Genomic DNA, 24,197 nt, shown 5'->3' with positions numbered 1-24,197 from the left:
CCCATTTGTCAGGGCTTGACCCCGACTTTGAGGTCGTAGGTCACGGGGAACATCTGAGAGAAGCTGATGACATAGAGAAATAGAGCGAGAGAGAGAGAGATAACGTAAACACACGCATGTATTCCGTGAGAATGTTTCACCTTCATTAATCTCACGTGATTCGGCCTCAAGTGTCAGTAGTAAATAATGTTCTTTACAATATAGCATGGTAGGATTCTGACATACGCTATATAATTTTAAAGCTTAAACTATCAAGTCATATGCATACTGTATGTGTAACAATATATATATTTTTTTTACCCCTTCCTGCTTCTTTATCTTTCCTTTTTTTCTATCTAAGAAACTAGGGCCGCTGATTAGCGAACCGCCAGGCTTCCCATTTAGCAATATGTTTTTTGGGGTGATTTGCACCACTTTAAACCAAAGTTTTAAAAAAAACTAAACATAAACAGCTCTCCATCTACGTCAAAACAACCACAAAAATAAACATACCGTTAAACGATTACCTCTCTGACATCATCCATCTTAGCTGTATCTTCTTCATTAAAATCTGAAATTTCATGTCTGGTCGGTGTATAAATACAGACCCACTCCACCATCCCGCTAGCTCCCCAGCTCGTAGCCGTAAAGTTCATCTCGGCCCCGTGTCAGTTCCTTGCACCACACTGACACATCCCGCCGTGCTTCACAACGCCGGGCCGCCATGTTGCTCACCGCCTGCGAGCAGACACAACACACAGTCACAAGCAAAGGGCGAGGTGAGCAGGTAGATGGAGCGTGGCTAGCACAAAATGCTCCACACACACACACACACACACACACACACACACACACACACACACACACACACACACACACCAAGTCGATCAGGTTACTATAGGACTTACCGCGAACGATTGTCACGTCGCTTCAGCCTGTAAAATAGACGTGTTTTTAATTAAATGATTGTTATGACAGCAGCATCCCACCTGGTTAAGTCCACTCAAAAATAAATAAATAAATAAAACAGCCCCTTGTGTTGAGTTGCATTTTAAATTGTCATTCTTTGGCCAGACACATCAAACAGGTGCTATGAATAATTTATCTTATAAGAGTTTCACATTGATAAGGTCACAATCTGCCAGCTTTGGCCGACCACCTTCACGTCGCCGTCTTTTACACGCGCGCCCTCGCGCACCTTTTCCCAGGCAAAATCCAAAAGCACCCTGGAGGCCTTCGTCATCTTGAACGACAGAAGATGGAGGACAGTCATCGCTTTGTTTGAATGCTAATCTCGTCAATTTTGAGGTGTTTATGAAAACTTCACACCAGTTGCTTCTTTGTATATTTTGGATGAGTGCAAATTGTGCATGTCGAGTATTAGCCGCTTTATTAGGTACACTCGCACAATGTAATATACAATCCAAAATTTGTGCTTGACAATAATAATGCAACACTTTACACAGAAGTATCAAATAAATGATATTGTATTGAGTGAGTAGATTTCATTGGAGTAAAGCTGCTGAGAGCTCTTTTAATATTTTGGTTACTTAATGAGGAAGTCCTAAAAAATAAACTGAGCTAGATTATTTTTGTAAATATATTAATGTTGACGGTTCATTCAAGTGTGCAAGTGTATTAATATTGGTACATAATATTGGCATGTGTTTTCAGCAATTGCTTTATTAGTGGTTTAAAAAATAATAATAATCAATTTCTCTGAACAAGACTTGTCATCAGTCTGAGCTCCATCACATTCATGGTTGAGCTACGCTACATTTCTAATTAAGCTCCTGCTGCGTGTTGGTTTTGGTGGCTAAATGAGGGGTGGGTGGGCTTGTTGGGGGGGGGGGGGGGTTGATGATGCACTTTTGATGTAGTTAGTAAGCAAAAATTTCCAGAGCAAGGCAAAAACCAAGATTGGTGATGAATCGTGATCTCCATCGTTAAACCGATGACGCATGCAGATGGAGCTTTTAGGTTGTCAATCATCATATAGCAAATATTACAAAAGTCGAGTTGATGTCAGGAGGATTTAATTATTTGTCTTTAATGTGTTCTAAATTCTCACTATGCTGATCTCCTTCCCACTTTTTTTCTTCAAATTGTGATGCTCTGTTCTCTTTGTGTGCACACATGGAGCTAATCTGAACTATTTTTTATTTATTTAGTTTATTTATTTATTTATTTTTTTTGCTGAGCTATATTTCTACTGTGTGTTGTCGGCTAATGTGAAGATGGGATGAAAGGTAATCTGCGTGCAGAATTCCTAAAGCTCCCTTATCCTTGTTGAATTTCTTAAGAATTCCACCTTTGCCCTCCCGCTTCCCTTAAAATAAATTACTTGAAGGGTGAGATGCCTTCACCGCAAGCATTTGCCTTCGCCTATTTTAACTCATTTATTACCTTTTTGCTTGGGCTACAGCTTCTCTTGCATTTGTGCTTCTTTTACTACAATAATCTTTTTCTTTTTTTGTATGGATTGCAAAGAGTAGTTTTTTTTTTCCACACTTGACATGTCAATTGACGTGTCACTGGGACAAAGTTGGGCTTTCACCTGCACTGTGATGTGCACACTAATGGACGTGGCCGTCTTAAGTGTGGGAAGTAATTAGCAAGCAAGGCTGTAAGAAATGAGGGTTAGTGAGCAATAAAGCCATTGGCCTGAGCGTAAACGGGCTGTCCCAGTATCTTAAAGCCAACCTCAATCCTAATTGAGAAAGGCTTTGTTATTATTGTCCTCATTTATAGACCTCCCCCCCTTTACTTGTATTCTATTACAGAGATGGCTATATAAAAAAATATAAAAACGTCATGCCTCTAGACAAACTCGTTTTATAACATGGGATTAAAAATTATATCACCTCTGATGATCAGGTCACGATTCATGCATAATTTATTTATATTTGGGGTTTTAGCAGAGCTATTACACAGTTGCACTCCTAATTGGCAGTCCCGGCGTCGTTTGGTGCCTGTTAAATGCTGCATGTGGTGTTAAATGTCCGCACTGCACTATTTCTGACCAGTGGTCACTTTCCATTCACAGCGATTGGATGATGCCAATTGAAACTTGCTGATGCTTATAAGGGGGGGGGGGGGGAGAGAAGGAAAGAAGAGAGCGGTTAAAAAGGCGATTTGAAGTGACCCCCTCGTTCCTTTCACACCACGAAGAGCAGTCAGACGATGAGATTTAAGCGAAAACAAGCACTGATGCATACGCTTGCACTTTTCTGCAAAACGACTTCCGAAAGACGTTTGTAATTACGTCATTTAAAAATATAGGCTTTTTAAAATATATACATATATATATATGCATAAAATTACGCATGCAATATTTTTAAAAGCAACATTTACATATTTAAATAAAACGATCTCCATAAGTTTAAAAATTGAATCTAATCAATCATATTTCAGCACCATATTACATTTCAAAACACTGACATTGGTTGCACTGTGATCGTTATATCCCCCCCATTCTCATCAATGTGGCATTTATTAATTCAGATTAAGTTTGGTTTAATTCAGATATCCGTTTAATCAAAGTATAATCACACGTCAGCGCCCCCCCCCCCCCCCCCCCCCCAAAAAAAAAGAAGCTGAACCGTGGAAAAAGTGACGTAACGTAATGCACCGCAACAAGTGAGCGTTATGGGACTCTTTCAACTACTTGATGCTCTAAATGAGTTCCAATCATACTCGAAGTATTTGATACGCTGGCAGCTGTTATATAGTGACGGGGGTCAGCTGGATGTGGCCCTAATGAAAGCCCGGGTTCCACTCACACACACACACACGGACATGCACCCTACTCGCCGTGCAAATTACTTTCCATTCATCCTCGAGCATTACATTATTGACTCCAAGTTATAACACTAACACCTAATCAATAGAAAATATAGTAAATGTGTTAGTGTTAAAGAAAAAAAAAAGTCCAAAACGTGTGGTAGTGTTTCAATTGTGGAGGTTTGTGCACTTGCGACCTTAACGTCTCCTCTATTACTATATTATATTAGGTGTGGCCACAATATACACGCACACATACACGTTTACTTCTTAATTCCAAAACATCAAAGTGTCACAAATCAGAAAGTTGTAAATACAAAATAATATAGGTCCACCTTAATGGTATTAAAATGGTCTCTTATTACGTCTTGTATGTGTTGGAGGCGTAATTAAATTTGTTTTAACTGTGTACAATAACTTAATAAATGTATAGTAAAATACGTCGCTTTGTCGTCCTTTCTCTCATTAAAATGAAATACATCTAAACTGAAGTTAACCTGAATTGAATTGAAAGAGTTTTCTTTCCTATAATTAATAATGCATCACTGATGAATTACCAAAAACGGCTGTTAAAAGTGGAATTTACCCTCCTCCGTACAAATTTGAAAAATGGGCACTTGAACGGAGCTGCACGCTAAACATTTGTCCTTGATCAGCCTTTGAATGCTTTGACGCTATCTCGGCGTGCTATCGATCCCTTTTCCTAACAAATGAGCTCGCGCACGGATGCAGGTGAGGCGCGTCACGGTCCAAATGGCTCCCCAGATCCGGCGTCCTTATCCGTGGGGTGGACGTCCGAAAGCGGAGCCCCGGTTGCGGTTAATAAGTGACGGCAAAGACGCGCTTGTCCACCGGCTACAAAGTTATGGAGCGAGTCGGCGTGCGTGCAAGTTGGCGCTCCTGCCGCCTGATCAATTAACTTGAAATCCAACGTGCGGATGAAATAAGAAAAGTGAAGATGACTTGCCTTTTTTTTTTTTTTTTTGTAGCTTGTGCCGGTCGGTGCTCCATGCAGACCGCCATCGCCGGTGCTTCTCCCCTCAATGCCCGGCTGTGGTCCCCTTTCTCCCTTTTTCTTTCCCCCGTGCAGCAGCTCTGCTCCCCATTCGCTGCCCCTCCGCTGCATGTGTGCTCTCCTCCTGTCCTCCTTTTTCGAAAACCAGCCCAATCTGTGGAGTTAAATCTTAATGATACACTTTCATGAAGTTAAAAAAAAAAAAAAAAGGAAGAAAAAGGCAAAAGAAAAAAAACATTGTCCGATTTAATCTTATTGGTTTCACCTTGTGAAAGAGCTGCAGACATGGCCGGGGAGTTTTCATTGGAGTTGTCCGAGACAAGGAGAGAGAGCTCTCTTGTTGAATACTTTTAAGAAAAGGAAAAACAAGCCATCCCTCCTATGAGCTTCTAAAGGGGGTCACTTGCATATTTAAGCTCCATTTATCTACAAATGCTTGGAAGAATTGTGTGCAAGGATAGTCCATTTGCTATTGTTTTAATGAAAAGTAATACAGTATGTGAACTGATTTGACTATTCTTCTCCTGCGCGGTCGGAGTTATGTTTAACGTGATTTTCACTTCCCAAACTGCAATTCTTTTAAATTAATTTTAATGTAATATAACCTGCATGCTCTTTTGACTTCTCTTTACCGCCATTATACAGCCTTATCATTCACAATATTTATATAATATTCATATTACAGAGTAAAAGCGTAGTCAATTAAATGTTTATTTGTCATGAAAGCTTCGGAAAAAATACTAAAAGCGACTCTTAAAAATCCATCTTTAATGACTGCATTTACTTCTATGGAGGTTGCAATTGTACAATGTACGCTAGATGGCAGCGCGATCCATTTTTTCTTTTTTTACCTCACAGGGGGAGAAAGCCTGCAAAAATCCTCACACAAAAAACCGGAATCCCCATGCAAATTTCCCAAATAAGTTCACATGATTGTCAATGAGCGTCATTATGAAGACATTATGTGACACCGGCTATGTAATTATTCACAAGAAGGGACTCGGCTAATTGCTGCATTTTTATTTGAATTATTTTTTTTTCTTTACTCCGACATCGTTGCATGCCATTCGTTTATCACGGGCTGTTCAAATGCAGAATTCTTCTAATTGCATCCTCGTGTGTTTCTTTCACATCATGTAAGTTTGAATGAGCTCCACCGTTTCCACAGCGCGTGTACCGCAATGCGCATGCCGAAGCTCCCACACATGCACGAGCTTCCCTTCCGAGCATGTCACTTGCATTTTGGATTAAAGACAACCTGAGACCACCACAGTTTGGATGGATTAGGCTATTTGTCGTGCGTAAAAGCTTTGCCCCCCAACCCACCCACCACCGCCCCCCATTTTGTGCACGTTCGTCTGCCATTCTATCCAGGGGCTCTTCTTCGTCTTTCCCCGTTTTGGCCACAAAAGATGAGCCATACTAATCAGGTTTCAAAGTAAATAGCGGTGAAGGGGCGAGCGAGCTGGATGTAAATTGTGGCTGTCAAAAATATAGAAAATAAAAAATAAATAAAAAATAAACTGAAGAAGAAGAGAGCCCCCAGTGGTGAGATGACAACGCTGCAAAAAATGTCCACAATCACGTACAGTGGAGCCGCTTCAACAGAAATGATGAATTTAATCAATAGATGAGTAAAAAAAAATAAAAAAATACGAGATATTTAAAAGCAAATACAGTGGCCATAAAATAAACAAATGGTGTCATCCGGGTATTCCAAATGAACATCCTCATATTGCAGAGCAGACAACTACATTTTTCCCCCTATATGTGATATGAGCATGCCCATGTGTAAGAATGCACACTTTTTGCAGCACGGAGCAAGAGGGGAACTCCAACCAATGGCGAGCGAGAGAGGGTTTGGCTATAACCTCAGCCTCCCATTTCTCTCTCTCTCTCTCGCTCTCTCTCACCTCTCCCCCTCCTCCTCTTCCTCCTCCTCCTCCTCTATGCGGGGCTCTGGCCAGTCAGTCGCCTTTGATTATCAGTCTCCAGCAGCCCCTCTCTTGGCTCCTTGACACGAGCACCATATAAGGCGCAGCGATCTCCATAGAAACGTGTCAGTTTCAATAGTAGTGTCAAAGTTCACTATATACAGACATTCGCGCAGATCCCCCCGTTTCGGAAACATTGCTGTGCAGCTCCTCTTCCTTTAAAGCATTTTTTGGGAGGCTCTCTCTTCTTTTTTCTTGCATATTCTACTAGTTGTGTTTTTTTTTCCTCCTCCTGCTGCTGCTGCTGCCGCCGCTGCCTTTTTCCCTTCTGTGATATCTTTTTCTCCGCGGCTCCAACTGGAGGAGAGCTGAAAGTCTGACACGGCGTGGACTCTATCCGCGGCAAGAAGCTGATGATGAAGATGACGATGAGCTTTATTTAAGAATATACAGCGCCAAATCTGCAGTTTTTGTGTGTGCGTGCGTGCGTTCGCTGCGCTGCGCACACGGCGAAGACAGACTGGTGGGAAAGGAGAAAGGAATTTATACACCGCAGCACTTTGGATCGAGCGTCTTTCCACCACAAGAAGGTTTTTTAAAAATTTATTTTTAGCAATACTCGCTCATGTGAATTGCTTTCCCTTTTGTGGCTATTTTCTATCAAAGTGATTTTTTTTCAACCCCCGACACGTCTGGACTCGCCTTTTTCTACAAGATTGGGGATTCCTGAATGGCTCAGTGCAATTTACCTTGGAACTGGCCTCCCGATACTTGCATATGGTGATCGGGTCGTCCCCTCCAGCCGTCCGCCGCTCTTTTGAATGTATTGATCCCCCCTCCTCCTCCGCCTCCTCCTCCTCCTCCTCCTCTATGAGATTCCGTGCGCTGATTTGACTTTGCAGTCGCCTCGCAAGAAAAAGCTCCCCCGGTTTTGTTTTGTTTTCTCCCGTCAACGCTCCAGAACAAGCACCGACCATTTCGCTCTATAGCACTTTCCGGGGCCGAGATATGGCAATGGTAGTTAGCGTGTGGCGAGATCCGCAGGAAGATGTGGCCGGAGGACCTCCGAGCGGCCCCAACCCAGCAGCGCAGCCGTCGAGGGAGCAGCAGCAGACGGCGTCGGCGGCGCCGCACACCCCGCAGACCCCGAGCCAGCCGGGACCCCCGTCCACGCCGGGCACGGCCGTGGAAAAGGGCAGCCAGAACTCGGGGCAGAGCCAGCAGCACATCGAGTGCGTGGTGTGCGGGGACAAGTCGAGCGGCAAGCACTACGGCCAGTTCACCTGCGAGGGCTGCAAAAGTTTCTTCAAGCGGAGTGTACGCAGGAACTTAACGTACTCGTGTCGCGCCAATAGGAACTGTCCCATCGACCAGCACCACCGGAACCAGTGCCAATACTGCCGCCTCAAGAAGTGCTTAAAAGTGGGCATGCGACGGGAAGGTGAATATTTATTTTGAAACCTCTTACCACACTTAGCTGCCGCGTTGAAGGCAGACGCGGGCTCGAATGTGCACTCTCCATCCGCGGTGCATGATTCCAAATGGACGGAACCATTCGAGGGCTCGAACAAAGCGATCCGCCTGCTAGATTTTGCTGCAGTCCAAACTCTCTCTATATAATAGGCCTATCGTCCACTTTGTTTCTAAATGCACAACCTGCCATAAATCCAAAAAAAATGCTTGAAAATGTGTGTGTATGTAACATGTACACACGCAGCCGGGTGTCCCCCTCGCACGTCTCAGCTACCAGACGGCTCACACACGCTCAATCATGGCGCTCAACTTGACCCCTTGTGTCGTTGTTTGCTTTCTCCCGCACAACTTCACAAACACGTCAAAGCGTTTTGTTTTAAATTCACGACAATTCGTCATTTACGCGTGAAATGTTGTACACTCGCTGAGTTCTATCTCGTGTCATTGCGCTCGCGTGTTATTAATATTCAAAAGCGATGTCAGGAATCCTTTTATTTCCAAGTGATGCTTCGATGTGCATGAAATTCAAAAACAGCATAATTTAGAGCGAGAATTATCAGTCTCGGTTACAATTTGTTGGACTGCTATAAGCGTTGTTGCTATGGAGAAAGAGCACACGTCAATATAAATGTGATCAACTGCGTAACCTCGCGTGCACTGTGCAATCGAGGTTTTTAAAAAATAGCAATAATTACTGTAAATGTGGAATATATGCGAGTGCGTGAAACTGTAAACGTTTAGGCAGTTTCCAATGACATTTCGGGCACCGAGCGCCGATACCGAAAACAGCCAAACACACACACACACACACTCTCACGAGCAGCTTGTTGCGGGTGAACAATGTTTGTCAGTCCTGGATGCACATTTCCTCTTCTTCTCTTTCTTTTTGTCAGCGGTTCAGCGAGGACGAATGCCTCCAACCCAGCCCAACCCAGGCCAGTACGCGCTCACCAACGGGGACCCCCTCAACGGCCATTGCTATCTGTCCGGATACATCTCGTTATTGCTGCGGGCCGAGCCCTACCCCACGTCCCGGTACGGGAGCCAGTGCATGCAGCCCAACAATATCATGGGCATCGAGAACATCTGCGAGCTGGCGGCTCGGTTGCTCTTCAGCGCCGTGGAGTGGGCCAGAAACATCCCTTTCTTTCCCGACCTGCAGATCACCGACCAGGTGTCGCTTCTCAGGCTGACGTGGAGCGAGTTGTTTGTGCTTAATGCCGCCCAGTGTTCCATGCCCCTTCACGTGGCCCCCCTGCTCGCCGCGGCGGGCCTGCACGCCTCCCCCATGTCCGCGGACCGCGTCGTGGCTTTCATGGACCACATCCGGATCTTCCAGGAGCAAGTGGAGAAGCTCAAGACCTTGCACGTAGACTCGGCAGAGTACAGCTGCCTCAAGGCCATCGTGCTTTTCACGTCAGGTGGGTAGCACGTAGGCTAGACGCACGCGCAGGGCCCCGTTGTGGTCGCGCGTCAACTTGTAAACAAAAACAAAATGGGAGCCACAAAATGGAACTTGACGAGATGTTTGCCTTGCACATGGGATGAATCTGTCTTGTCAACAGTGGGCACTTACATGCGTTCTGCTGTCAGCTCAAGCCGTATAGTGTGTAAAAAACAAAAAACAAAAGAGGCGCAAACAAACCCTGGAAAGCGCAAACGCGTATTTATAATTTCCTCCTCCGCCGTGAAAACATTTCGGGTTTGTTTTGAAGATGATAGATGAGCGGCCGTAAATGTTCAGTACACATGTCAAACAAATGTGCCGAAAAGGTGAAAGAGTCCATCAGTGTGTGACAGCTGGCACGTTTGTAACCACTAACATAATAATACATTAGGGGGGGGGAAAGATGGAGTAACATTTCACAAGGATAATATTTCAGGATACATTGAACGCATCACACCCTGTAGTCAGAGATGTGTATTTTTATTATTATTATTATTTTAAACAGCGCCACTCTTGTATTTATTGTCCTAATATATTATTTGAGCGATTAATTCATGGCTGTCTCTTGCAAAACGGCCTTAAGAAGATAAAGCAAAAAGTTTAAACAAAGGCCGCAAAACTTCTTTCAACTCAGCCACAAGTTTATACACACTTGTTAAACAAATACTCCTCGAGTGCAGTTTTTACAGTTCAACGGTGGTTAATTCACCAAAGTATTTGATTATTTATTTATCTCATCATTTATTTATTTTTGGCAGATTTTGTGTGAGAGAGATTATGATCACTAATTAAATAATTAATGGTTATATTATGTAATTCACATTTTTTGAGTGAATTGAATCGTCGTTACTTAGCACTGATTATATTATATTATATTATATTATATTATATTATATTATATTATATTATATTATATTATATTATATTATATTATATTATATTACATTATTAGCAATATGTGCAATGGAAGGTATCCACTGCATTTTAATTAAATCACCACAAACATGCACTTTTCCCATTCATGCAAAATATAACATGTTTACACATCAGTCCTGCTAAATAAAATAAACATATAGTAAGATACCGTGCACAAGCGTGACGTTTACCCGCGCCTATATTCGCTATATTGAACTTGTTTACAGGTTTTTCCATGGTTACTATTTATCTTAAATTAAGCCCAAACTGAAGGGACCATCTTCTAGTTTTGCGGCACCTCGTTGAGTTTGCTTGATCGACTTCAACGTGGATGTGTGTGTGTGGTGGAGAAAGTAGGGAGGGGGGGGGGGGGGCACCTGTTATTTATTTGCCTTAAATAAATAACCTTAGTCCTGTCACTATTTGATGCATAAATAATGGTGGTCGTGTTTCAACACAGTCGACTGACATCAGCCCCTTATTGACATGTAGCTACACTAGGCCTTCACTAAGTGCTGCTGTGTGTGTGTGTGTGTGCGTATGTGTGTGTGCTCCCATGTCAGGGTGTATTGTTGGGGTGCATCGGCCTGATTGAGAATTTCGCAGTGTGTGCAGCTTTTCCATGCACATTCATTGTGTGTTTCTTTTCTTTTTTTAAATCTCACCTGCATTTGATTGTAAAAGAGGAAAATCTCGATTGGATGGAGTTAAAGCATATTGGCTGCTTTGGCTTTAAAGTGACACTCAGCCTTAATCCAAAGGGATTTGCATACATGCTTCTTTGAGCAGCCTGGCTAGGGTCACGCTTAAATCACCCCGAGATCTCAGGGTTGCCCTCGGGTTCACAAGGTTATTGTGTCTGGGCCACACTGAGTTATAGCTGGCAACTCACCAATAGGCTCAAAAAGCTCAACACCCCCACAACCAAACCCCCCCCCCCCTCCCCTCCCCAGCATCCTCGCCTTCCCTGGCCCTAAATGACATGTATTAGTGCAATCGAACATGGGTGCAGTGGCAACTTGTCTTCAAAGTGCAGGTTGGAGTTTGCTTGCTTAAACAGAAACACAACACGGACATTTCAGCAGCTCATTCTTGCACATTTTATGTTCTCTCTAAGTGACTATTGACTTTAACCCTCCTTCTCTTTTTCTTATAATAAATGTGATTGCTTCTAGCGGCCGTGCACTGCTATAGGCTCCTGGGCTTGGAGCGGGGTGGGAGGGAGAGAGAAAAAACAGGCCAGAGTGGTCTTTGGAGAGAAGAGGCGAAATGACTTAACAGCTTACTGCAGAGTAATTAGGTCACATTACAAGCAGAGCAATTTCACATTCATCAGGCCCGTTTGGGTTTCCTTAAAACTTGAATCTCCAGAGTGTAGACATCAAAAGCATGAATTTTGGGCCCTCAAACGCTCACCTTCTGCATTTAGACCCCAAAATTGAAGAAATAATAATAAATGGAATCACTTTTACAATATTGTTGTTTATTACTGCTACATTTCCTTGTTTCTTCTGCATGGGTGAGAGTTGCACTGGTTCAGTGTGATGCAGCATATTTGTGCTCCTTAAAGTCAAGAAGGAGTCATGCTGAACGATGACTTGACAAAGCTTTTTGCTCCATTTTAGATTCAAATACTGGAGGTATGCTGGGTCAACAATTGGTCCTATCCGCAATTTTACCCAACTTTTTTTTTGTTGGGGGGGGGGGGGGGGCAAAATGACCCAATTTCGTGGGTTGCTTAGTCAAAAAAAGAAACAAAAATGGGGTACTTTTGTTTAAATCAAACCGAATGTTAAATGAAAATGACCCAAGTTAGCGGGTTGGTCCAATTTTTTTGCCCAAATTGGATTGTTTTTGACCCAGCAGTTTTAAAAAGGAAAAAAAACGTAGCGAATAAAAATGATGACTAAGCAAATGTTTGTTCAATTTAAATGTATTTATAAATATATATATTTACAGCAAAAAAAATAAATACATGCACTTTACAATTAAGCTACTCCACCTGCCCTTAAAACTGCTGGGTCAAAAATAACCCAATTTTGGTCAATGTATGGAGCGACCCAACTTTCTGTGTTGTTTTGTATTTAAAAAAATATATATATATATTTTTAAAAAAGTAGCAGCATTACAATTTTATATACAAAACAACTCAACTCCGTGTCGCTTTAATGTTTGACCAAACTTTTTTTTTTTTTTTTTTTACCCATGAAGAGTAAATTACAAAAAAAGAAGTGTATGTTAAAAATATATTTCTCTTGAGTTAAGCGTCATTTTAAAAAGTATCTCTTTTTATTGGCTCGTCATGACAAGTATTGTTTTCACCCAATTTCTGCATTTTTGCATTACAATTTTATACACAGAACAACTCAACGCCGGGTCGCTTTAATGTTTGACCAAACTTTTTTTTATTTATTTATTTTTTTTACCCATGAAGAGTAAATTACTAAAAAGAAGTGTATGTTAAAAATATATTTCTCCTCAGTCAAGCGTCATTTTTAAAAAGTATCTCTTTTTATTGGCTCGTCATGACAAGTATTGCTTCCCACCCAATTTCTTGTTAGCTTTATCCCATACGTGGTAGCCTATGCTAATAAGTGGTGCATTTTGAGTTCATTTCTGCTCACGCGGTTGCTCTCAAGTCATCGTTGCGCATACTGTGTTAAAAAATGAAAAACTTTGGCGCTGGATTGTGACCACTGTGATTTGGCGTCCCGCAGACGCCTGCGGCCTGTCGGACGCAGCCCACATCGAGAGCCTGCAGGAGAAGTCCCAGTGCGCCCTGGAGGAGTACGTGCGCAGCCAGTACCCCAACCAGCCCAGCCGCTTCGGCAAGCTCCTTCTGCGGCTGCCTTCCCTGCGCACCGTGTCCTCGTCGGTCATCGAGCAGCTCTTCTTCGTCCGCTTGGTAGGTAAAACTCCTATTGAAACGCTCATCAGGGATATGCTATTATCCGGGAGCAGCTTCAACTGGCCTTACATGTCCATCCAATGATCCTCACATGACACACAAAAAAAAGAGAGGACACGGACCAAAATTCAGCAGCCACCCTCCTCTAAGAAGACGATATATAAGACTTTTTTTTCCGGACAACTTTGGAAGACTTTTGCCCCCCCACTCCCCCCACTACTTCCCTCCCCCCCCCACGTCTTCTGGGACTGAGATGGAATATGTACAGAAAAATGTTGCAACTGGACTTGTGTAAATCCGCCCTCATCTTCACGAACAATACCTACTCGTCATTTTGTAAAATACTAGTCTTTATTTTCTTTTTTGTAAGAAAAATGACAAACAAAAGGAAAAAACATCAAATGCGCAGTAAGAAAAGAAAAAGAATCAAGACTTAGCGGGAAAATAATGTTTCCAAGCAATTATAAGAATTTGTCCTGTGTCTATGTACCTCTCTCTGTTTTGTATTTTTTCTGGTTCTAAACCAGGCTTTCTGTGATTCTATACTAATAATTTTTGATATAACCTTTTGCTTCTTATAATGAGTGCGGTATATGTTGTCGAAGCTATGTTCTCCAAGAATTAAAATTGAAGTGAGAATTAAAAAAAAAAAAAAAACATGAAAAAATAAAGAAATTTAGACAATAAGAAACAAGTCTAATCGCTATGACAATATCACCACTGATGGTTGAACTTTTTTTTTTCAACACGATGGACCTGCAGCAACAAACTGACCCCCTTCCCTCCCAAGCCCACCCTCACCCCCCAGGACATTTTTACTGAGAGGACATCTGGGGAACCCCCCGCCCCCTCTCCCCCACCTTACACCCCCTCCCCCCTCCCCCCGGCGGCCATGAGTGCGATCATCAGTCAAAGAGGAGAGACATGAAAAATCAAAAAGCACTTTTAATATATCATTTCAAATACATTTTTTTTGTTGTTTTTTTCGTCTTTTTGAAAAAAAAAAATCATTGTTTCTTGAATTTTATTGGTTGTTGCCTTCAATTTGCTTACTCCATGATGCAGCTTTTTTTGCAGAAAGGCTCGGTTGATGAAGTTGTGTGATGGTGACTGTATTATTAAAAGACAAATAGGCAACGATGTCTGTTCCCAAGCATTTTCCTCCATTGCATTCACTTTTCTTTCAAACATTTGCACTCTTGAATAGGCCTACAGTCCGCAAGTTAAATCCATGATTAGCAGCCATTTTAGCATTCATAAGATTGCTCTATTACATTACACAAACAAAATGATAAATAACAAATCACAGCAGAGTCACCTCAGCCCCCTCCCCCCTCTTCCCATTTCATCTTGTTTAAAACATCAGCAAATAACAAATGAATAGAAAAAAATAATAATAATAAGGTTAATAAACGTATAGGCGTGATCGATATGGAAAACATATTTTACAGCATGTAAACCAGTCGACATGCACGAGGGGTGGCGTGATGCATGTGTGTGTGTGTGTTAATAAAAAAATAAAAAATAAAAAACAAACAGAAATCCCAGTTAGTAACCACTCTCGCTGTCATCGCACTTCCACCTTGAGGAAAATGGACGCGTTTTCATTTTATTACATGAAAAAAAAAGAAGTGACGTTTGAGTGTAACATTTGATACATTTGCCTGTGAGCAGCATCCCATTCTTAACCATCAGATTTGTTGCTTGCCTTATGGCACACATTTTGGCACTGTGATGACAGGAGGGCAAGTGAACGCATCTCGTCGCTTGTCGCCATACAGTATGTGTCATCATATCTGTCTGCATTGCTGGTTTTTTTCTAAATATGGGATGTACATATTGCTTGCTGTTATAAGGATTGTCCTCACGTGCTCCCTCGCGTGATGATAAATGTGTGAACTATACGTCCGATCGAGCTTTTTGTGTGCCACTTCTGCAAAACTGGATGCTTATTGTTTAATGGCTTGTGCGTGGGATTCTGCTATAAGAAACACACGAAATCATGTTGGAGGGAAATCATGATATGGAGGAATATTCTGCTTGTTGTTGTTGTTTTTTCTCTCTCTCTCAGTGTTTCCTCTGCTTGATTGCATGCGGGACTGCGATGTTTGTTTGGCTTCAAAAGGAGCATGACAAAAAGCCCATGCAGGCAGGCAGGTCGTTGTCGTTTTATGTTGCTGTGGACTAAATGGTTTGCTGGGTTATTAAACGCAGCGTACAGCTGCTTGTCTCCAACATAATGTATTCTAAATCCCTCCAGAGTATAACCATCTTTTATCCTCTCGCTGAGAGCATTTTGTTGTACAATTGTTACACTACGGGCTATATAAAGAGAGCGGCAGATGAAATAGTGGCATGTGTTCCTAATTAACGTTCGTGTACGGGCAATACGTGGGAAAACGCACGACACGATTCGAAATAACCATTCAAATGTATGACGTCACCTATATCGCCACCTGATATGTTTCGAGTATTTCCAATCGTCAAATTAAATACCAATGTGTACAATTACATAAATAAAAGTTAAACGAGAAAGGACAACATTTAGGATGGCTAGGAGAGAGAGTTAAACAAGCATTTCGCTTTGTCTGCTTCCATTCATCAAAGCGCATATACAAGTGCAAGACTCCCCAACACCAGCGACTATTAGTTTGCTTTTTACGCAAGCAGCTGGATGCGATTTCACGTTGGAAGTGTCTGTCTGAAAGTGGAACATTTATTATCCCAACGTGTCAGCGGGTCCATGTTCGACTTCTGCCTCTCAGTGTGCGGGACGGTCGCTTTGTTCAGTCGGGACGCGATTCGAGTCCATTTGGGCCTCAATTTAGTTCATTGAACCTTTTGGCATTCAAAAAAATAAATAAATCACTGGACAGCCACTAGCAAACGTAGTCTCGCGAGATGTTTATTTACGCGGTGAGGACAAACATGTCTCCTAATATCATATAACGCGCAGCCAAATAAGAGCCCCCCCCTGCTGCTTTTTAGAATGTCCCTGAACGCAACACAAAGGGCCACCTCCTCTCGCGCGTGCGCGTGCGTGTCTTAATGTTTGTGCAGGTTGTCATAGCAATGTGTCAGCTCTGGCCATGTTTCATTTCGAAAGGATTTTCTCCTGACGCTCGTGCGTAAAAGCGCACATCCGTGAGCGCGCGTGTGTGTGTGTGCGCGCGCGCGTGCGCGCACTCCCACAGCGAGAGCAGATTGCTGCGTAAGCGGATCCTTTTGTGTTGATTTAGGAAGACGTTTGCTGTATATAACGTTCAAGGCTGATAATATCATTGGCTGGTCAGATAAATAAAGCATTGGCCAAAACCATCGGGTCAGCTATCGATCCGCTTTCTCCTCCCGAGACATGGGAGGGGGGAGGAGGGGGAGAAAGGAAGAGAGAGAGAAAGAGAGAGAGGGGGGGGGGAGAGTGGGGGGTTTTGTGGGGAGCCCACTCATTAGCATTCCACAGCCATGGACTAAACGCTGACAACTAACAGAGATATCCAGCTCCACACCGCTGCATGCACTCGCCTTTGTCCTCTCCCCTCCTGGCCCTTCATTTCGCTCTCTCATCACAGCCAACACTCTCTTTCTTTTCTCCCTCCCTTCTCCTCTGTCCTCTCTCTCTCTCTCTTCTCCTCTCCCCTCTCTTTTGCACAAGAGCCAGAAACCTCCCCGAAAAAGAAAAAAAAAAAAAGGAGGAGGAGAGCAGCGGGAAGGGAGGGGTGATGTTGTAAAAGCTGTGCAGAAGTGACAGCGCTAAGCGCAGCGGATTTAGCCAGGACAGATACAATTGTGTGTGACTTGACAAAATAGAAGGCGGGAGACGTCTTGAATTGAAACTGCCATTGTGGGTTATTTTAGACCAGCCCCAAAAAAAAGGAGGAGAAGGACGTTTGAACCGCTCTGTTTACTTCGGGATCATCTGTCTTTTGCCTTATTTTTTTCCCCCGCGGTAGGAGAATCACAATGCTTTCAGAGATAGTTCTTGTGTGCTGCAGCATGCGGCACATGTGGAAAGTTAGAAAAATGATTCGATATGTAGCTGCGTGAAGTAGATGTCACTCAGTACAATGTGGGAAAAAATGAAGCACAATGAACTATTCAACATTCATGCACAAATCTCTGTTATCATTCAACTAAATAAATGAAACAATACTTTCCCTAACTTATAATTGACAAAACTTTAAACAAAGCAAATTCCATATTAGGATATATGAACAATTATATATGCTTAAACCATAAGTTCAAGCCTCAAGTGGATATAATCCAAAGACATTTGTATTGCCCAAATCTATAGTCAAAAACAGTTGGGTCAAAAATAACCCAATTTGACCAAACTTTTTGTGGAGGGTCATGTTGTATAAAACAACCCCTCAAATTTGCTCATTTTGTTCAAGACAACCCCCCCAAATGAGGTCCTTTGGTACATAACAACCAAAAATGTTGGATCGTTTTGGAAAAGACAACCCAAACTATTGGGTCGTTTTGTACACACCGACCCCAAAATGGTGTCGTTTTTTTTAAATACAAGACACTACAAAAAAGTGGAATCAAATTGACCCAAGTAAAAAATTGGGTCGTCATTTTGCATATGTCTTTCATAAGGCATATATATCTTAATATAGGAGCCACAATGACAGCTGTTCATGTGATGCTAACTTCTTTCCGAAGTTTTTTAGCCCTCCCACCTTTGCCCCCCTCCCCCCTCTTTTTTTCTCTCCTCCTGCAGTGTGTGCACTTCATTGTTGTTTTAAAATATGCATGTCTCTCCGGAATGCCAGTCACGGGTCCAAACTTTGTGTCCCAACCTCCCACATGATGAAATGACCCCCCCCCCCTCCCCAAGTCCCAACACACACACTCCTGCACTTTTTTTTTTCTTAAGCAAGCTCAAACAAAATGTCTCAATCTGCACTCTTCTTCTCGTTTGAGAACCAACACTTGTGGATGTGAGACACAGCAAAATAAATAAAATACAATTAAATTTTTAAAATGGATTAAAGGGGGAAATACAAGGAAATCAATGGATATATAAGGATCATTCATGCAAGACAAAAGTAAGATTTTTTTTTAATTAAATTTTTACTCTTCCTTCCTTTCTCCTCTTTTGTGTGTACGCGCGCGTGCTAGCGTCTGTTCGGCGTGAAGAGAAGAAAAATGGGAAGAAATATGAAAACGAGAGGATGTCTGTACAACAGAGCAATAGAAAAAGATTGATAGACGCGAGTGCTGGTGTGCATTGTTTGCATGTTTGAACATACCTTGCTCTCCTTATAGTGGCGGGTGTCAAAATGTGACGTGTGTAGGCCGATTGTTTGCGGCGAACCGGTTCACGTCATGCGATGACGTAATAGACGCACGTGACTTTAGGTCAGTTTGGAGCTGTCAAAAGCGAAAGCAAAATTGCCACGTCACATTTGTATGATAATAACAATATGACTCTTAATTTAAAAAATATAGTAAAAGAGAAAATGGTTTTATTCATATTTACATATAGGCATATTTTTAATTTGGGACTTTTCGGGTTGAAATATTTTAGATTGGAAAAAACGGTGTAATTTCAATTCTTATTTTGGGTGAGAAATATAGTTTTTATGAGAAATTGTAAAAAAACCATTTTAAAAAACTGGCCTCATTCATGCTTGCAGCCATCTTTAATGCAGCCCGAGAGGCTTGTTTCAGCCATTCGGTATAAACCAGAAGAATGCGTGTAAAGATTATAATCCTGCATGCTCAGCGTCCTTCTGGCGCTCTTCCTCCTTGAGGTGAACACACGGTGAATGACGTCACGGTTTATTTGTCCTTATTTGTATGGTTGGCCTCACATTTTGGGACACCTGTTGGAAAAAGAAGCTTGGAACAAGTCACCTGGCCAGACTTTCGACGACATTTTACACACTGTAAAAAATCAATAATAATAATAAATAAATAAATAAATAAATAAAAGTGGGTTAACTCGAAATTTTTAGTCAACCAAAATATAAAGTGTGTCAGTTTCCCGCGATTCACTACGAATAAATAAGTATTTACACAACTAATTGTCCCTATTGTCTCCGAACGAAACAACTCAGCAAATAGTTTTTGCTGCGCTAACACTATTATCACAAATGTCAACAATTTCTATTTTCAAGTTGCTCTTTTTGCCATCGTTTTGCTTTTTACAGTACTGAGGGAATATTTGCATCTGCGGGGGAACATTTGTGATCTTGAAATGCTCGCAAAGTTTCTTCTGTAGGTGTTTTTTTTTGTCGGCTTTGAGCTCAAGTTCTTCCACCAAATTCACCTGAGCAAAGCATTTATGCACGGGGCTTGCTTTGGGGGCCACACTCGTGATGAAAACCATCCATCCAAACTGTCTCCCCACAAAACACATACCACCGCTGTGACTATAGAACACCCCCCCCCCCCCCCCCCCGACTCCTCATTTCTCTTAAAGAAGCTCTAATCTGAACCCAGTGGTGAAAATGCGCGCGTGTGTTGTGTGAAGAAGAAGAAGAAGCGTGAGTGGGGGTCGGGAAGGAGTTAGGAGGGGGGGGGAGTAAAAGGGGAGAGTAGAAAGGCTGGTGAAGAAGGGGAGGAGGAGGGTGATATAGAACGGAGTGGCCCTCTCCCTCTGCTGAGTGACACGACCCCTCTCTTCTCTTCAAAGGCCAAGCACAGATCCGCGCATGCGCATCTCATTTGAATGGAGACTGCTCGCCGGTATGCCCCCAACCCACTCTCACTCACACACACACACTTACATACACACACGCGCGCGCACGGAAATAAATGCGGCAATATTGGATTCAGGTGGGCATTCAATAGTCTCCATCACGGTGCATCCATGGTTATATTTGCATCCATGGTTATATTTGCACCCCCCATCCCCATCCCCCCCACCCCACACACACACACACACACACACAACCACCTTGTCCAAATTCATTTGCATCGACTGATTATATCAGTAATGAATAGCTGGCACCGTGTGATGCACTTTGAGGGGGGGGGGGGGGGGTGTTATTCAGATACACGGTCACCAGGGGTCCTAAAAGGTCAGCCGTCCATTCATGTCATGGAAAAAAATATATATTTTATGTTATATATTTTAAGCCTTAAATCACAAAGTTGTCATATTAAAATAGGCCTACTTGTAAAATCTCCACAGCAGACAATCAATCATAAAGCATTTATGTATGTGTTTGTTTATTTATAAATTTATTTATTGGTGTTTACAGTATATATATATATAATTTTATTTTTTAATGAGGACGAAGTTTTTGTTCATTATTTATACTTAATGGCACCCGTGGGATTTTTAATTGTCAGTGCAAGAATTTAACACTCGTTTGAAATGATATGCATGAATGCATTTTAGTTACATTTAGCATCCACCATACGTGGCAGAATACTGACGTAAAAGTTATTGTGTGTTTTGAATGTTTAAAAAAATGTAATGCTTCCCATCATTGAGAAAAAGATTCGTTTTTGTAAATAATGAACACTTAAAATGAGTTCATAATGTGAGCCACCTTTATTTAACCAATTCATCCTCTCTCCTTCATGCGAACAATTTTGCCCCACTTTATATAAATAATAATATTAATATACTAACTATATAGCCTATTTAGGTGGTGCCATCTCCAATGTCTTATGTGATATGTGTTGTCTGCTGTGTGTACTTGCCCTGAGGTGCACATTTCATGATTTAATATTCACTTCCGAGGAAAACTATCATCTGAAATGAAACAAACAAGTTTTTTCTGGGAGATGACGTGTGGCCACAATATGAGCCTCACCTGCAAGCTCGAGTCAAAGCGAGCGCATGATGCGGACTGTAACGTCCTGAAGTTTCTTCTTCTGTGTGTGTGTGCGTGTGTGTGCATGGCTGAGGTTTTTGTATGCGCCAAAACCAAGAAAAGAAAACTTCTCGTCTTCTCTTCCTTACTTTTCTTTTGCTTTCTTGGAGCCTTTCTATATATATATATATATATTTTTTTTTTTTGTGCGAGCCCCTCCTCTCTTGCAGACTGCTATTGTTGCTACCTTTGTTTGCTAGATGGCGCCCTGCCTTTGGGGGACCCTCTGACACTGGAGCCGCTCTGCTCAGCTGGCATCTCTGCAACAACCTTCTCCCCTTCTTCTTCTTCTTCTAATAATAATAATAATAATAATAATAACAACAATAATAATAATAATAATAATAATAATAATAATAATAATAATAATAATAATGTGGATATAAAAGCTGGCAAACGTATAAATGTGTTTCTTTAAATGTCAATTTAAGTCCTTTAAATCGAACGTAAATTAAGTAGGAAGGATTCAAATGAGTGATTTAAAACAAAGCATCGCCACCGGTGAAGTGTAAATAACATTCGAATAATTTTCTTGTGTTTTCGAGCACAATCAGGTATTGAATTCACTTTTTTTAAAATGAACGAATAAATCCTAAATTGTATTTTTTTTTTCAGTCGAAGAGACAATCAAACTCGACGAATACGTGACCTCACTTTTTTTTCCACATCACGTCGAGGAAATGTTCATAATTCTTGTTTGTTTTTTCTCCCCCCCCCCCCCACCACAGAGTAATAAAAATACAGCGCAGCAGATCCACTTTGACTAAATAGCAACTTGTGTGACGTTGATGGATGTGGCGGACATTTGGAAAGCCTGCTGCAGCCCTCGAAAAAAAACAACAACAAATAAACACAAAACAGCAACATAAATGAGCTGCAGAAGCAGATAAAGGTTTGATAAAGTTACTCACATGGTGGTAGACAGATGCAATCGAAATGTGCGTGTGCGTGTGTGTGTTTAAAAAAACAAACATATTTTATTGAATATCAGCGCCGCCATTACACACAAAAATAACTAGATTTACTTTTACCCACACAATAATGCTCTTTTGTAATAATATTACATTGTGAGTAATATGTTAGTGGTGCAAAAGTGCTCGTTCCATTCCACACGTGTGCATTCTTGCGCAATGTGGTCATCACAGGAGGAGAGCGCTTGATGTGTTTTACGAGGGTGATGTTGTCTCTATTTGACGCTTGAGAAGAAGTCGTAGAATGATTCCCAACTGGAAGTCATCATCACTTCTTACCTCATTTTCGTCTTGTCGTGTGCCTCGCCAATGTGGGCTGCATGTGATTTCTTTCTTTCTTTCTTTCTTTCTTGCAAATCTCCAATCAAATTCATTTTGTAAGCAATGTGTGTGTTTTTTTTTGTTACGAGTATAGTTTGCTGACTTCGTTTGGAGTTTGCATGCGTTCAGACTAAGTTTCATCATATTTTTTTTAATTCAAAGATGCCCCTTGTGCTGTATTGGTGTGGTCCAGCAGGTTGTCTTACGTGGCTGAACCACCTGCAGCACCCCCCCCCCCCAACGCGGTCAAAGCATGCCCCCCTTCACCACCTTCCTTTTAATCCACCTTACTTTCATTATTTATATATATATATTTTTATAATAAAAGTGAAGCCCCCTCATGCATCCCTCTTGGTATTTTTGTTTTTCCTCACTTAACAAGCCTTCAACCTGACACTTGCACAAAATGCCCTCCAGGCAGAGGGCGGACTTTGGGTTCAATTAAGGCGGAATAATACATGTGAGATGACCACAGTTGCAAACTAAAGAATAGAAAGAAAGAGAAAAAAAAAACAGCACTTTCTTTTGTTTTAATGATGCTCTTTGTGTGCATGTGTGCCATCAATGTCATCCCGGAGCTTATTAAAGTATTTAATAGCTATCGTCTCTTAATTCAATCCATTCTGACATTCCTTTCTTTCCCTTCCTCTTAATCGAATTTGCCACATTTAAGCTGCCTGCCGCGTGAGATTTGGGAGCTCATAAAGCAGCCATTCGGGCTCTAGATATCCTCGCGGAGTGACAGGGAATACTGAGGTTTGTCGTCATTCCTTAAGCAGAAAACAAGATATTTCTCAGCCACAGTGGGATTTCGACGCATTAAAAATATCGCACTGCTCTACTGTGATAAAAAAAAAAAAAAAAAAAAAAAAAAAGTAGGAGAGGCTTGGAGTAACTTGCTGTCTGTCAGTTTACTTAGCGGCGCACTGATATGGACGCTGGCTGCACAGCCTCATCTCTCGGGCTTTTAATTAACAAGCTGTCTCAAAGCTTCAGCACAGCTCCATCAAACAAGCCCCCCCCCCCCCCCCCACGCCCAAAACCAGCGAATGCAGCACCCCGCGAGCACACCGCATGCAACATTTTGGAGGGAAAAAAAAAGATAAAAGAAAAAAAAAAGAAGCTTGACGGTGATTTTGGATGCGTTCTGTGCGTAAAATGCGCACGTCTCCATATTGCGCGTAATGAACATACATTTATATAGCCTGCACATCTAAAAACATAATTCACGCATTATGAATTTGGGACGTCGTTAACGTGCGTAATGAACAACAGTTATTATGTGTGATGTAGAGCTTATACTCTTCATAATTCCATTTGGACGACTGCAAATGGACCGAAGCAGGTTCCTCGTTCATAAAGAGCGAAGAGGAAAGAAGAAAGCTCTCTCTCTCTCTCTCTCTCTCTCTCTCTCTCTCTCTCTCTCTCTCTCTCTCTCTCTCTCTCTCTCTCTCTCTCTCTCTCTCTCTCTCTCTCTCTCTCTCTCTCTCTCTCTCGAGCAAGGCGAGGTCAAAAAAGGAGGTGGGGTCGAGGGGGTGGGGTCGCTGTCCATGGTGCTACGACCACCACCGGGTCTCGCTTGGCCTGGATGTCCTCATCGCATTCGACAGGACGAG

At 42.0% G+C, this 24,197-nt stretch overlaps 1 protein-coding gene across 1 annotated transcript; it reads left to right on the top strand.

Annotated features, from left to right (window-relative positions):
• Positions 1-6,723: 6,723 nt before the first annotated feature.
• Positions 6,724-14,594, top strand: nr2f1a (nuclear receptor subfamily 2, group F, member 1a). The gene is made up of 3 exons (XM_086075667.1): positions 6,724-8,152; positions 9,078-9,605; positions 13,264-14,594. Exons 1-3 carry the CDS (start codon positions 7,720-7,722, stop codon positions 13,536-13,538), a joined length of 1,236 nt encoding a protein of 411 aa, XP_085931793.1. The 5' UTR covers positions 6,724-7,719; the 3' UTR covers positions 13,539-14,594.
• The last annotated feature ends 9,603 nt before the right edge of the window (positions 14,595-24,197 follow it).

Source organism: Leptonotus elevatus, chromosome 5 (genome assembly GCF_054856555.1).
Source record: "Leptonotus elevatus isolate MCC_2025b chromosome 5, RoL_Lele_1.0, whole genome shotgun sequence".
In the NCBI taxonomy this organism is placed as follows: Eukaryota; Metazoa; Chordata; class Actinopteri; order Syngnathiformes; family Syngnathidae; genus Leptonotus; species Leptonotus elevatus.
This window is presented reverse-complemented; position numbering and strand designations above follow the sequence as displayed.